The 16,748-nt window shown below is 39.1% G+C and overlaps 2 protein-coding genes across 2 annotated transcripts; one reads left to right on the top strand and one right to left on the bottom strand.

The window, feature by feature from the left end:
- Nucleotides 1–5,000: 5,000 nt before the first annotated feature.
- Nucleotides 5,001–10,907, bottom strand: perp (p53 apoptosis effector related to pmp22). Its single transcript, XM_076974193.1, has 3 exons — nt 10,617–10,907; nt 8,749–8,889; nt 5,001–6,843 (listed from the first exon to the last, which is right to left on the bottom strand). The coding sequence occupies exons 1-3, from the start codon at nt 10,819–10,821 to the stop codon at nt 6,632–6,634; spliced, it is 558 nt and encodes a 185-aa protein (XP_076830308.1). The 5' UTR covers nt 10,822–10,907; the 3' UTR covers nt 5,001–6,631.
- A 1,268-nt stretch (nt 10,908–12,175) lies between these two features.
- Nucleotides 12,176–15,904, top strand: psmb1 (proteasome 20S subunit beta 1). The gene is made up of 7 exons (XM_076975294.1): nt 12,176–12,282; nt 13,053–13,261; nt 13,994–14,101; nt 14,243–14,324; nt 14,996–15,125; nt 15,330–15,436; nt 15,587–15,904. The coding sequence occupies exons 2-7, from the start codon at nt 13,056–13,058 to the stop codon at nt 15,770–15,772; spliced, it is 819 nt and encodes a 272-aa protein (XP_076831409.1). The 5' UTR covers nt 12,176–12,282; nt 13,053–13,055; the 3' UTR covers nt 15,773–15,904.
- Nucleotides 15,905–16,748: the final 844 nt, after the last annotated feature.

Genomic DNA, 16,748 nt, shown 5'->3' with positions numbered 1-16,748 from the left:
TATATATATATGACCCCAAACGTCACTAATATATATATATATATATATATGACCCCAAGCTTCACTAATTAATAAATAAATAAATAAATATAAATATATATAAAGTATATATATATAAATATATATAAAATAAACATATATATATATATATATATATATATATATATATATATAGATAGAGGGGGCAGTCATGGCCTGGTGGTAGGGAACTGGTCTTGTGACCGGAGGGTCGTGGGTTCGATTCCCATGACTGAGGTGCCCTTGAGCAAGGCACCTAACCCCAACTGCTCCCCGGGCGCTGGGCTAGGGCTGCCCACCTCTGGGCACGTGTGATCCACAGCCCCCTAGTAATCACTAGTGTGTGTGTGTGTGTTCTAACTGCACAGATGGGTTAAAAGCGGAGGACAAATTTCGATTGCGGTGTAAAAATCACAATTGACAAAATACGGCACATTTTTAAAAAAAATATATATATATATATATGACCCCAAACTTCACTAATATATATTAGTGAAGTTTGGGGTTATATACAGTATATATCTCACAGTTGAGTGCTGTTGTATATATAATGACACCACCCATCACAATTATTGGAATCAGGTGTTCCATGGCCACAGGTGTATAATATTAAGCACCTAGGCATGCAGTCTGCTTTCACAAACATTTGTGAAGGAATGGGTTGCTCTCAGGAGGTCGGTGAATTCCAGCATGGACCTCTGATAGGATGCCACAAATGCAACAAATGCAGTCGTGAAAATTTCCTCATTCCTAAATATTCCACAGTCAACTGTCAGTTGTATTATGAGAAAATGGAAGTGTTTGGAGTTACAACAACAGCTATGAAATGGCTGAGCGCCAACTTTCTAGAGCTGTGGAGGCGTGTTCTTTGGAGTGACGCTAACCTGAACCCTGGAGTTTGGAGTTTTGTCAATATATACACACACACACACACACACACACACACACACACACACACACATATATATATGTATATATATATGTATATGTATATGGTGTGAAGTTCCCCTATGAACTGCGAGTCTGAGGAAGCAAGGAGGAGGTGGATGTTGCCTTGAAAGAGAGAGAACTTCATGGAGCCCTCAGGAAGAAGCTGATGTCTCTACTGAAGGGCACAGGGGGGAGGCAGGAGAACAGGCCAGGAGACACACAGTCTGCTCTTCCAAATCCCAGCCCTGGATATATCAGTTCTGAATCCTTCCCGGGATTTTGTGGCCACTGCTATCTGTAAATTCCCTTTTGTGGGAGGAATGGAGGGCTTTGATGGGAGGATCAGTCCGCACCTGCTCTGGTGTCTGAGTCTGCCACACAGCCCGAGCGGCGTCACTCTGTACGGGAGAAGCTCAAGCCGACGCTCCCCATGAGCTGCCTGAGTGGAGAGTGCACGGGTCACCCATGCAAGAAAGGTGTGTGGCAGTCATGTGACCCAAAGACCCAAAGTGAGAATGGAGAGAGAATGGAAGACACAGGATGCAATGGACCAGGCAGGCAGACTCATGCCTGCAGCAAAGAGCTCTGTTGGGATCCGCAGGTCTCCATCGACATGTTATGACCAAGATGAAGGCAAAGAGAGGGGCCGCTTACTGCAAGAGAAGTGGCATGTGTGAGCCAGCAGGGAGCATGGCCCAGAAGTGGGCAGGCATTAGGTCTCCTGGTCCATGTTTTGGGAAGCTGCTTTTACATCAAGTTACTAATACAGTGTGTTTATGACGTCCTGCAGAAAGTCTGATGCACTGGTACATCCATTGTGCGGCAGGAAAAGAACACTGGAGCACATTGGTAGCTGGTTGCCACTAGGTGAAGGTCACTGGTGGCAGTGCCAGGTGCTTGGGCCTAAAGCTGAGCCAAGCGCTTCTGGCCCTCCAGGCAGGCATTGGCATCTCCATCTGAAAACAGTAGGTTTTTTTTTTTTAAACAGCACGTCACTGGTAGAGGAGGGTTGATCTGGGGGAGCAACTCGGGCTTCAAGGGAACATTACAGAGACCACCGACGTTGTGATGGTTTCAGAAAATATTAAAGCAGGTGGTCATTCTTTAGCTGACTGGGAGGTGAGGGTGGGGGAAGCCAACAAAATGCAGCCAGGGTCCAGGGGACCCAGGCACTGGTGGACACTTCCATCATCACGTGGAATGTGTCCAAGTGTCTTACTAGATATATTTAAAATATAAATATAATAATAATTATGTGAGTGTGAGGGTACAGTGCAGGATTGCGCTCTTCTGGACTAAGACTGATATTGTCATTCCTGGGATCTGTTGAAATGACTCCTCCATCTTAGGGGTCACAGCCCTGAAGTGCCCCTGTCACCATCGCAATGGGTATCAGGAACGAAAACTAAGTTGATTCCAGTTCTGGGCTAGTCTGTACCAAAATATTGATAAGCTCATGGGCAAACCGTGCTATCGGTATTCATATAACATGAGTTCATTCTAACATAAGGTAGGGCCTGGGTTGCTCGCTCACTCCCTTTAATGTGGTGTTCGTTTGGACCCAATGCAGGCAGATAAACAAATTATATGAAAGGAGCTCGAATGTGAGGGAAAGGAAACCCAGGATGAATTCCATGGGACAGGGTCTGGATTTGATCACACACACAGCCGTTCTCAGCCACTGAGTGTGTGGTATGGACAGGGAATTCCGTGTTTGTCACTTCATCTGTCCCACGCAAGGGCTAGCCTGGTCAAGTCTGATCAGTCACTTATTATGTCAGGAAAACTTCCAGAGTTGACCTGACCACTCAAGGTGCATTCCAGGAAGATTTTCTAAGTTTTCAGTTTTCATTTATGGTGCTGGAAGCAACTAAAAATAAATACATTTTATATATAATGTGCTATTGTGATGGATTTATTTGATTAAGGACTTCATTGGCTTGGGTAAAATATCTCAGTGGTCTGTGGAAAGCACCTAAGATCTTAAGTTCATTTTTCTGTTTGCTGTTTGGTGATAAGAAACTGAAAGAAAAGATAAATGCACATAAATGTCCTTAATGACTTAATAACTCACTATGTATAGATATATACACACACACCTAAGTATACACTTTACGTAAAAGTAAAAAAAAAAAACCCTGGAGTAAAGATTACAAAGGCACGACAACTGAAAGGCCCCCGTGCGCAGCAGTGGTGCGTGTGCCTAGGAATATACATGATTTGCATGCTGGTATTTGATTCCGGGCCTTTCTAATAGTCCATACTGACTCATCCGCTTTTGAGCAACTGAATCCCGTAAATTTGACCAGTATTTCATTCTGATTCAAGAAGGGCTGCAAATCCAGAATTGAGGGGGTTGTCCCCAGTGAAAACAGCACTTTTGAGTTAGCTCAAGTCAAATGAGCCAAGACACTCAGGAAATAAATAAAGCCACAACACGAGAGAACCAGAGTTCACTCTGAAGTGGGGAGGGTACTTGGGGAACATGCTAGATTTGAAGGGGAATCACTGTCATTTTTTAAAGACGGGGGTAACATTTCAGCAAGTTATCATTTGAATGGTTCCCAGCTGTCAGTCACTACCGCCATTCAACATCTCTAAAGGCACACAGTTCAAACAGTTCACACATCTAAATCTCACCTTCCGAATACCTTGTTTTTTTATTACATTTCATGTCACCACAGAGAGGTAGGATATGCTCTAACAGTTACTTACTGAATGCTGTTAAAACAGCATTTTTATTTATATATTTTATTTTTTTATATTTTAACTTTGGGATGTGGGACTTAACTGAATGACCTAAAGGTGTCAGTAGCTAGTGGTCTAGTTCCTGTCTCTGAAAATAATACTAAGGGGAAGAAAAATTTTAAGTTCTTCTTAATGAAAAAGCTCACTCCCACACACATAAGATACTGTGCATAAAAGCACACAAATGTCCTTAATGACTTAATAACTCATTATATATATAAATACACACCTAAGTATACATTTTATATAAACATAAAAAAAACCTCTCGAGTTAAGATTACAAATGTGTGTTTGTGTGAGTCATATTAGGGAATTAAGGGAGTTGTCTATTTCTTTTAACCCAGCAGGAATGTAAGGACAATAGTGAACTACAATAAAAAATCAACAAAGAGAACCGCTGTTTAAAAAAATTATTCCTGCCAGGAACAAAGCACAACTCGTTGCAGGCAGTATGTTACATAACATAGACGCTGCAGAATTAAACTGAATGCTGAAACTCTTTGTTTAGGTCAATATGCACTGTCCGTGTTTGCAATGACAGCCAGACAGGTCTAATGACGTCACACAAATTGATAGGCACTAAACGGTGAATCATGATACTAAAAAAGTTGTATGCTGCCACCTTGTGGCAATAGATATCATGCAACATGTTGTGTATTTTTGCACATTCCATTTGTGTTCTATTACATTAGAATGAAACTGGTTACGTTTTACAAAGCTATGATTCACCAGTAATAGTAGATAATGGAAGTAGATGATTCACTAAAACAAAGTATTGCATTTTTCCAGGAATTTCACAATTCAGCTACAGTGAATCCCAATTGCCTTTCGATGACAATGTGCACAAAGGGAATATTTTCCCCTGAGCATTTAAACATTTTTTTAAATAGTGTGGAATTTCTTTCTCAGAAAAATAAATAAACAAATACACCTTGTTTTGCTTGATTTATTGATTTTTCTGAAATGGCTATGTTGATATGCGAGTGGTGTCCAAATATGAAACAGGTTTGTGAAGGATTGCTCATTGTGTGAACAGGTGCGTGCATATCGGATAGCTACACAGGGCAGAATCAGGTCTGAGCCACAGATTAGCTTTAGTTGCTATATTTCATTAATGAGTGTGTAGTGACTAGATGCTTTTTCAAACATTTCCTACTATCTCCTACCCAGATGGCATGTTTAGTCAGAAGGCAGTGGCCTTTGTTTGAATAGCAAACATTAGCATCAGATTACAGGGCAGATGGAGAACAGGAACATGGAGAGAAAGGAAGCATAACAGTGTTATATTAATGCAGACACACGGCACCATGCACATCTCATTTATTTATATGAACTAGGTTAATGTTATAATTCAGAAAATGATACCAGGCAAAATACAGGTAAAACATAATATTTCTATATTGTAAGCACTTATATTCAATAATGTGGCATATATAACTATAAACATAATTAAACTAATTAGAGATGTAGGCATGTGTATTCAAATAAAGAAATGATTTGCAGCTCATGTTCATATACAGCATTTCAACTTCACACCCGCCCCCAGGCCCTGTCTTCCACCCAACCCAAGTTTATTTTCAGTTCTTGCTGACATTTTCACCCAATGGTTCGTTATTTTGTGAGCCATTGACATTAGTATTGTGAATTTTTATTTGACGTAGCGATTTTTAACAGCAGGTGTGTCACTTCAGGTGCGTCTGGTGTTAATCATCAGCTCTGAGGTTCTAAACAGAATCTACGAGGTTGTTCACTTTGAGTGTGTTTCTACAGCGGTATTGCACATCCTTTTTCTAGAGCTCCTTGTTCTAGAAACCAGGTGTGCAATATGAATATTTTTTCTCATTTCTATCTTAATATAAAGTGTGTCTTGATTAATCATGTAAAAATGCTATTTAAATAAGAATTCTATTTAACTTCTTAACGGAATGCTGCAAACTTTACATTTGCTCAATATTGGTATCGAAATTTATAACAGTAGAAAAAAACATCTTTTAGAAAGGTACAAATGACTAATGGAAACCCTTAACACGAAGGCCTTACACATATTTGCACTACTGCTGATAAGGGTAAGGGCTTCTAATATTGTAAAAATTCATCAATCCATTCATACCAACCATACCACAGACACACAATCTATACAGCATTTTAGGATAGTAAGAGCACTTCTGTAATATAGGCATGTTGCCAAAGTGGTATATTTGGTAGGATGTGACAAGATTTAGCACAACTTAGCAGAACTGAACTGAAAATTAGACAGCCATTTGCATACTGAGTAAAATGTATATTTATATTCTTTAAAAGTACTAGCTATGTTATTTGTAACATTTTCAACAATAAGAACCCCATTTATACTAACATATAACATATAGCGCTATTTCTAACAAAAAGTGACCAGGACACAACCATTATTGGCAGCTCAGGTAAACATCTATGGATGCTCTACCCAGGCACTGCCACAGATCTGCACGTCCATGCGAACCCATCTGTGACCGCTCATGGCTGATCCAGGCTTAGTGTTGCACAGGAAAGTGTAAGTAGTTAGTAAAATGCTGAAAAGCAAAGCGCTGCTTTCCTGGTGTGGCCCAAAGTGAGTACCCAGCAGCACCCACCAGGGCCACCAGCACAGTGTAGCGCTAACCAGTGTCCTCAGAGACCAAGTAAAACCCCAAGCAGGAACTGCAGCAAAATATATGGCAAGCTTTTTTCTGGTATCGTGAAAACACAGACCTTTGAACTATAAGGCATATAATACTGTACACATGTCTACCGTGCCTTTAATCTTGGGCAAATTGTAGAGCTGTGTCACCAGTTCCTGATTGGGGCTTTAGATTATATTCTAATGCAGTCAATATATAAAAGTCTTTGTCAAAATATAAAGATTTTTTATAAAGAACATTGCTCAAACTGTGAGGCATGGTAGGAATGAAGGGGTTATTTAGGAGGAAGTGTAGATGTATTTGGTCTTTTCCAAGCCGGTGAGTTCGTCTTCATAACGAGGTAGGCAGCAGAAGAGAACCCCGCAGCCAATCATGAGGATTGTGGCTCCCCACCCAAAGCCATAAGCCCACGTGTAGTCGTAACGGCCTTCGAAGATCAGCTCATTGAACTTCACTGGGTAGATGATGAGAGCGATGATCTGAACAACAACTGAAACCACACAAATAGACACGGTCAGACAACTAGGCTAAAACAAACAAAAACCAGCCAACCAAACCCTCAAAACTTCACTCTAGAATGTAAAAGAGCTTATCGAATGAGTCAAAGAAGTATTCATGGCCATTTTAACGATAAGCAGCCCACAAACAAAAACTGCTCCTGTGTTCCTACTGGATGTCTGCTCTGTGAAAAGGTTTGCTCTGACTGGCCTCAAATTCCAAGCAGTAAAGTTTCACCTGGATATGCAGAATCATCAGATTTGTCTACTAAATCATAGGTTTATCAAAGCGGGTATGACTAAAAATGAAGCAGGTGGTTTCATGTGTTTGTGATTCAAACACAACATTTATGATTATTTACAAAACGTTACGATTCAGGCCACACAGAGCATAAGACACATAACCCATCAAAATCTCTTGTTTGGAAATGAGCAATCATATATAAAGGTACTGATTTTTTATAGAGTTGATTTGAATGAATCTGACATCATTTAGAAAAGTCACACTCCATTTCATTCTTTAAATACAGCATTAAAAATGTTAGCATTACACCTCTTTGCTTAATTGTGACTTATAAACATGTAGCTAGCTTGTTTCCTTTTGATTAATGAAATGTTATGAGCAAATGAATGAGTTCTGAGAGGCCTCAGAGGTTAGGTGTGATATTACACAAACACTGAAACCAACCACACAGGGCCACTATATTAAATTCCAATCGTACAATTTGTGGAAACCAGACTGCCTTGTGGATCTCAAAGCATCAGAAAGCAAAAGTATGTTATGACAACCCTCAGATGAATCTAGGTTGAGAGGGACTGAATGTGCATTCTTGAATGCCAAATATGTCACCACCATGTAATACGGGCTGATTTAAACAAATGAGTTTTTTAAAATGTATTTGTCTGCAGGCACTTCCTGCAAAAACAATACCAGTAAGATGTTGTCACGACTGTACTGAAAGTCTCAAGCAGATGTGAGTAAGTGCCTCACCCTGTATGGGCGTGTGACAACGGTTCTTTCATATGGGCGTGTGAAAGGAGATTTTATTTTTTGCTGTAGACAAGATTAGGCTCAAAGGAGAGGCTCTTCCTGCTCTCCCACAAAGCTAAAAATTATTAAAAGATCATTATAAGATCTACAAAATCCTGAGGATGTATAATCATTATTATTAGTATTATTATGATTATTATTAATAGCATCATTATCATTAATATCATTCCATCCATTTCAATTCATTGTCTTCCGCTTATCTGGTGCTGGGTCTCCGGGACAGTAGCGTAAGCAAAGAGGCCCAGGTTTCTCTTTTAGTCTAATAAATATTATTGTTTTTTATTTATATTTATTAGTATCATTAATATTATTTTGCCAAAAGAGCAAATCATAGCGAGGAATGATAAGAGGGCAGGCAGCAGGTTTTTCCCAAGCCTGTGCGTAGACTGGTTTGTGGGTGTGTGTCAGCAGGAGAAGTAGGCAGTGTCACTTTCAGTTCTGTGTCCTCACAAGTCAAAAGTACACTCCCAGGTATCCATGGAAACAGCATAACAAAGCCAATGGCATCGCAGGACGGTGCACAACTCCCATAGTTTACTCAGAAAGAGCTCAGGGCTAGAGCTGGCTGTTCAGGCCTGTTCAGCCTCATGTAACTGCTGTCACTTAGTGTCATTAAATTAGTGTCCAAAGCGCTGGGGGTTGACTCAACACAGGGTGGAAAATCAAAACAAAGACGAGACTCATGTCTCCTTTGAGTCATTCACAAAATATGGGGAGAGGCCACAGTTCAATCCATCATTACCTCTCACTGTTGTTACATAGATCTTGGAAGACTAACTAAAATGCCCGACCTGAGTAAAGACAGACAAATTATATTTTATAATCATATATATTATGTTTCTCTTACCAGCGATGAAAAGGAGAAGCCCGATGAAGGGGAGGGCGGTAATGTTGAGGGTACAGCAGAGTGCAATGCAGGAGATGATGAAGGCTATGATGAGGAGGATTAGGCCGATGATCATTAGCGCAGCAACAGCCTGAGCCCATGCTGAGAGAGAGAGAGAGACAGAGATGTGTTTAACTCAGCATCAACAACGATGTTTTTACTATAGCTAACAAATCTCTTTTTCTTATTGTAATAGTTATAATACTTGGAATGCTAGTAAACATCTTGCAGAACAGGAGTGAGTTATTTGGTACTCAAGCAGAGCCGGAGTGGCTAATCGGGAGATTCTGGAGGATTCCCGATGGGCCAGCTCATGTCAATCTCTAGTTTGGGCCGATTGGGAGGGGAAAATAATTTTGGGCCGGATTTGGGCATGAAACTCCCGGGCTGAAAAAGGGGCCCACTCCGGCCCTGTACTCAAGGTACTCAAGGTACACAAAAATTGAGGAATTAATTGAGCATGTAGCTATAGGGACGTGAAGGGACATGAAGTTTGTCCAAACCAGGCTTGCAATACAGTTACTGTACACTGGCAAAAAAAAAAAAAAGAAAAAAGATTATCCTTAAAAAAAGCTAAAGAAGCTTGCCTGGGCAGAGTGTAATTTTTTAATGCGTTTCTGCAATTTAATTGTCACTTTAGTAAGAAGTGCTGATGACTCAGTGTGACATAAAAAAACGACATATTAGTTTCCACAGACACTTGCTCCACCCTGTAATTGCATCACTTGACTTTCAACCTATGAATTTGCCTAAAGAGAAATAAACCAACTGATAATTTCAATAAAAACTGATAATTATGAAGCTGTAACAATAAAACATGTTGGCTATGCCAACCCCCCACCCCTCCAGCGCTGAGAGAGATTACATTAGGCAGGTCTGTAAGGCGTGTTTGGGTTGGGCGAGACTGCCCTGACACAGCCCTGATGCACCCTATGACTTAAAGTCTGACAGCAGAAGGGTGTGGTTGTTGTCACTCCAAATAAACTCAGAGAATCTCTGAAATCTTTACCTGAAGTACATAAACATAATAAGATGGGGCAAAAACTGAGAGGACTTTGTGGAAAAAAAAATAAAAACTTTTACAATCACAAAAAATCACAAAAAAATTCAAGCATAAACATATGGAGTTTGCATACATTTTGGGGGCTGATTAGCCATCTGTGAATTGCACAACAAAAAATACATGTAACATAGTGAAACGTTTAATTGTGTTATGAAAGAAACCACCGAGGATCTGTTCGCTCTGGGGCCGCGTTACAATAAACAACACACAAAATGGCTGACTTGGAGAGTTACGCACTCACCTGTATCAGCTACCGGTTTAACAAGTTCTCCTTCAAACTATTAAGACCGAGTTACCAGCCCTAACGTGTTTAATATTCAAAGGAACAAATTTACCCAATATCTCAATGGCCATACAATGCCACTTTTCTTACTGTCCAGTGCGTTGGTTATGACCAGAACAAGCAAACTGTAAGGTTAGCTTAAGTCTTCGTAACGTACCTCTTCGTAACTTTTATCATGTTCAATAAGCATAACAACAAGCATAACAAATACTGCTAAAAGAACCTAAGAAACGAATCATTTAAAAGTACGAATGTTGACTCATATAGACTACGAATTAATAGCGATACTGAGTTTAAAACATCAGTGTCGGTCTTAGTTAAGGTCCACCTGTGGCGTGCAGACCGACCCTGCTACATTTCCGTCCCCGGGACTCACTCGGGTCTAGGGTTGTGTTCACCAACTCGTACCCAGGCTTCTCGTGTCCACTTGTAGAACACATAATATCAGTACAGTAATACTGTTATAACTCTTGACCAACTTACGATATCCCATTAGCGACGTGCAGGACCAGTTGTCATTGCGGCCTCGGCACTGGTCCCACATGCTCGCGTAGTGGGACTTGGCGTTTTCGTCTTCCACCCATCCAGACTGCGCCGCGATTGCAATTATGTCAAAAATGACGGCGAAGAGCAGAAGAAGAGGTAGAATCCACCTGCATCTTGGATAGGCAATTCCACAACGAAACATGTTTGATATCGGCCGCCTGCTGTGAACACCGCTCGAAGTCAACAGTTGCAGTTATTGTACCCGTCCTGTTCAGGCACCCTCTAAACTATGTGCTCCACCCAACATGTAACCTGATCACGGGAAGTCGATCCCATTTTGGGTGGTCTTAACACATTAAGGTAGGAGGACTAACCTACACTTTTCCTTTGGTGACTTGCGTTTTGAGTCCACGGTTAATATTTTAGCACATTTTCATCAAATAAGTATTAACTTGATTTAAAGATGATTGTTCTTCAACCCCATAAATAAAACAACCGTACTATCAGCCCTATGAACAAAAACATTAAAAACAGACAGACAGACAGACAGACAGACAGACAGACAGACAGACAGACAGATAGACAGACAGATAGATAGACAGATAGATAGATAGATAGATAGATAGATAGATAGATAGATAGATAGATAGATAGATAGATAGATAGATAGATAGATAGATAGATAGGCTATTCACATTCAAACCCCTTTGTACAATAGTCCATGAATACATAAATAAATGGATAAATAAATAAATATAGTGGAACAGAATATTTGGGGCAGATGTGCTTCATCAGCTGTGCATCCCGTTGATAGTCTATACTGTATAAATCATATGTAAATCAGAGTGACCCCTTTAATAAAGAAACAAATTTAATATTTTTTATGGGTAACCTTCATAACTTGACCTCACACATTCACTCAAAAAGCACAACTAAACACATAAGTTATTATTTACCTTCAAAGAAGCTTGATAACTTTGGTACTTGTTAAGACTGTAATAAACATTGCTTGTCCCCTCATTGCTTGAACCCATTCTATGTATCATTTATAACTATTCAAGATCCACAAGAAACTTCACCAGTTCCCTACCTTAATGACTTATTATTACTAATAGTCATTACAGTGTCATACGCAGAATTAAGACTGGGTAAAAGAACATCAACTACTATAATAATGATCCACAAAGAAGGATTTCTCAGTTTAGCCATATATTAAGACAGTCCTCAACTTTGAGATTAATTTATCTGGCTACCCTAAGAGATCCTGCTTCGTGGCATACCCCCATGTCTCTTAGGTAGGAGAAGACAAACATTAGAGTTGGACATGCAACACCAGGTTTTTATAACCTTCCAGACTATGGTCCAGTTTTATATTACGTCAGTTTATCTTTCTAATCCGCATTTTAAAAGTCCTGCAATTGTTGATGTTTTTTAATCTGTGAAAAATAAATATTTCCTCAAAGAAATGTTTTGAATGTTGTTTTTTTCTATGTCGCCTTTCTGCTGTGTGGGCGTGGACCTCAGCGGATGATTGACAGCTTTAGTGTCAGACGTAACCACCCACTCAGTATAGAGCAGGTTGGAAATCGGATCGGATCAACGCAGGTTTACTTGTCTGAACTTGAAGACGTGAACGGCTGTTTGGTGTCTCTATCAACATGCTGTAAATAGAAGCTAATCAAATTCTCTGGTTAAGTTAGAGGACGCCACGATTTATATTTTATCGACATATTTAGAGTGGTGTCATCTGTGCATTTTTTCATAACGTTTACATTAACGTTATTAGGCAACGTTAGCTCGCTAACTTAGCTTACGTTATACGTTATATAACGTTATAAAATGTATTTGTATCTGAGCTAAATTGCATTTCCAATCGTCAGAATTCACATTTTGAATAAATTGTCAATTGGGAACAATGACATTTAATTTTCAAATTCAAAAAAGACTTAATAACTGCCACATAGTCCACATCATTCAGTAAAAGTCTAGAAAGCTGTTGATAAGCTTTAGTTGGCGGGCAAATCAGGAGCTTTTTGAGCTCTATTGTCAAATGAATTCACAGTTAAAAGAATTCGCAGTTTGTAAAACTTCTACAAACTTCTATGTGGTATCAATTCAACTCCAGAAAGAAATCTGAGGCGATTTGGTCTCGAATTCTGGAATAAAATATAAAGAGTAACGTTTCTCTCGCTTGCATCCCAACATTGCATTTGTATAGTAATAGAGCAATGCAAAGTAAAATAAGTGTTGGATGAATATTATAATTAAACATAGGTTATTTTATGCTCTTTGCTGTAAATTCAATAAATGTCTCATTGAAGATAATCAATACTGTGCAGGGCTTTTAAAAAGTATACTAACTAACAGTTCTGGCAAATAGAAAATAATCTGTTAAGAGCATAATAGCTTTATATATATTTTTTCATTGTACAGTGTATGAAACGTCACAGGAAAAAGGAGAACATCAACTTCCGTCCGCCATGTTGCAGTGAGACAGCGAGATTTGTTGAAGAATTGTTACGGTTTCAATTTGTTGCAGCCATGCTTTCTACACACTCTTTCGGAGATAATGGAAAGATGAAAGATTATCACTACACTGGACCGGTAGAGCATAAATTTTCCCCATATGCATTTAATGGAGGGTAAGAACAAATAATTCTGAAATGTTCTTCTAAGCCGGCGTTGTCATCTTCCTTGAAGGCGAAAGTTAGCTAGCGAGGACGAGTCAGTCAGTCAGTCAGTCATCAGGGTTTCAGCTTTTAATTGTTTTTAATCCATTAGTTGAGAGGGGATTATGTCGAAATTAATACTTAATCACTATATAGTAGTCACAACACATTGATATACATTGATATACTGAATCCAGTAGGCTAGCTTGTTCCTGAAGGACTGAAAGTAAATGACTAGCTAACTAGGTTAGCTAACATATTCTCACTTTTCTTACCGTGGTTAGCTAGTTAGTACGGGGAATAACTTTTAATTTAATAGCTGACTAACTAACGTTAAACTCCTTATATAATTATTTGTACTAAACTTGAAAACTGTCATGTGAGATGCGTCCTACCTTGACTGTCAACCTGTGGCCCTCGTTGTCCACAGTAGACCAACACTCACATTGTTGCACAAACGCACCGTATCTGTCTCCAGACCTTCATATGTTGGCTTTCTTTTAAACTGACTTGACTTAAATTGACTTGTATTTGAAAATAGCAACATTTTTCAAGTTAAGTTTGTTCCCTATTCTGCTATAAATAAGCCACTGTGTCATTATATTTTGTATGTTGTGTTTGTAGTCACCAAGACAGATTCCTGGTGTTTTAACATACCTGGCAACATTCAGATTCTGCTTCTTATTTGTACAATTTCTTTGACAGAACTGTGCTGGCAGTAGCAGGTGAAGATTTTGCGATTGTGGCTTCAGACACACGTTTAAGTGAGGGCTATTCAATTCACAGCCGCGATTCCCCAAAATGCTATAAACTGTAAGTGACCACATTCTTCATATGCTAGCATGAAATTGGATTTAATATATAAATACATTTAAAAGCTTTATTGCATGGCTGCAATGAAGACATGTCAGACATGTTGACTGAGTCTGATTTGTCTGGTTCATTCCCACACAGGACAGACACAACAGTGATTGGCTGCAGTGGATTCCATGGTGACTGTTTGACGCTGACCAAAATTATTGATGCAAGGCTGAAGGTAGGCTCAGTTTCAACACTCATAGCTGTAGCAGCAGATTGAGTTACTAATCCAGAATTGTTAGTAGTTATGCTTTTGCAGGACAGAAGGCACTGATATAATGCAAGTCCATTAACAAATTAAATAACCAAATAATTAAGCAAATAAGTCTATAATGGTTTTTAATCGCGTGTCATCATTGTGACTGTCTTAGATGTTCTGTGTAAGTTTTCTCTGGGTGCTTTCATGAATGACAGCATTCCCAATAATAACAAATGTAAAGGCTTTTGCTCAAAATTCAGCACACATTTTTTGTAACATGTAACAGTCTAACCGCAGTGTAGTGTTTTGTTACATTGTGCAGCCCTAATGTACACTACATGCATAAAGAATGTAACTAGAACTGTTAACCGTATCTTCTGGACCTCAAACGTTCTTCATAGATTTGGAAGGTGGAAAACTTGGGCTGACAAGTTGTCAAGAACATTTGATACCGTTGATTTTGCCTACTACTAAAATAAAATATGAGTGAAGTAGCTTATAACTTGATAACTTTAATGGGACTAGTAATTTGCCTGTTTGTAGTTCTTTTGTCTCAGATTTTTTAAAGTATCTGCTTGATTTTGAGTATTTTTTACAAATCTATTACAAATCTATACAATATGTGCTTTGTTCTTTCTACTTTCAAATAGATGTACAAGCATGCAAACAATAAGTCAATGACCAGTGGAGCCATTGCTGCCATGCTATCAACAATTCTCTATGGAAGGCGTTTTTTCCCATACTACGTTTACAATATTATCGGTGGCCTTGATGAGGAAGGTAAGCGTACAGTGGCCATTGAATTTCATCTGGCTTGGTTTGTGTTCACTGCTGAAAACACATTATTACCTCATATTACTGTTAAATGCAATTTAAAGTTGGCCGTTCAAAAAAAAAAAAAAAGGATGGCACTGGAAATCTAAACATTAATAATAAAATGTATTTTTAATCTTACAAAAAGTGCTTTTCTAAAACCCCTTTAAGGTCGAGGAGCAGTGTATAGTTTTGATCCTGTTGGATCCTACCAGCGGGACACCTACAAAGCAGGGGGGTCAGCAAGTGCAATGTTACAGCCTCTTCTTGACAACCAGGTATGTTTGTATTTGTATAGAAAAGCTTAATTAACACAGGCAGTATAATACTAATATTATTTTCTTTATCAGTGATCCAGAGTAATCAAGCATACTGAAGATAAACCACTCAAACTGTCTAAAGGTTTAACCTGCTTTCATTATGCTTAGATTGGGTTCAAGAACATGGAGAATGTGGAGCAGTTACCCCTATCCCTGGAGAAAGCTGTGCAGCTGGTGAAGGATGTGTTTATATCGGCCGCAGAGAGGGACGTCTACACTGGTGATGCCCTCAAAATCTCCATCATCACAAAGGAGGGCATCCGAGAAGAGACGGTTCCTCTCAGGAAGGACTGAGATCGCTTCTCTACCATGCCAAAACTAGCCTGTTTTAGTTTGTCTGTAATTGACACGCTTCACTCTGGATATTTTTTTTCTGCTGTTCTTTTTATATCCTGTCTCAATAATTAAAAGAAATACTACATACAGTCACAGGGTATTGTCTCTTTATCTAACACTACTTTTATTTGAGAGTTGCTCTAGGGAAAGTCTGTTTCAGGATGTGAAGCAAAAGCTCTCGGCAGCCCCGTCGACGGGGGGACAACCAGGTCTGTTGTCCTGGGCCCCAGGGCCAGGGGGGCCCATCAAAGAGCACAGCAATTTATTTTTTATTTAAAGTCTAGAAATTTTAAGTCATCTTGAAATCTTTCATTAATATAAAATTCTGTACTCAAAATAAGCTCAATGGCTAAAATATATATGTTTTTTTTTTTACCTATCTGCATAATTCCCATTAAGTGCATACACCCCCACCTCCCACTGAAAAATGGTTTGATCCAGCGACCGACTGGTACCCGCCCAACAGCGGGAAATACAGTGGTGCATAGTTAAATTAAACAGAAATCTGGAGCGCAGAAAAGAAATGAAAAACATTTACCTGACAAATTTTAATGTTGCATTGTGTTCCAGGTTTGAAAAGTGCTGGAATTTAGGCTAAAGTACTTGAAAATGCTTGAAATTGTAACTACTTCGTTTCACAACAAATATCTGTCTGACTGAACATTTCTCTTGTATTTCGTTAACAAATACGAGCCTCTTGTAATTCCAGGACGAAACATGAGAGAACGTGAAGACGTTAAGATCGGGCGTTTTGAAAATAAACCACCATTAAATAATGTGATAAAAAGCTAATTATTTCGAATCATTTCGAGTATATGTATAAATATTTAACTTAATTAAGTTTAACGTGCTGGGAAATATTGAAATGGACCTTTAAAGTGACGTACAAGTGCTTTAATTCCACCTTGTAAACTCAAGGATTGTCTGTTACAGA

Source organism: Brachyhypopomus gauderio, chromosome 15, assembly GCF_052324685.1.
Source record: "Brachyhypopomus gauderio isolate BG-103 chromosome 15, BGAUD_0.2, whole genome shotgun sequence".
NCBI classification, from domain to species: Eukaryota; Metazoa; Chordata; class Actinopteri; order Gymnotiformes; family Hypopomidae; genus Brachyhypopomus; species Brachyhypopomus gauderio.
The sequence above is the reverse complement of the archived record's forward strand: the minus strand, read 5'-3'. Positions and strand labels throughout refer to the sequence as shown.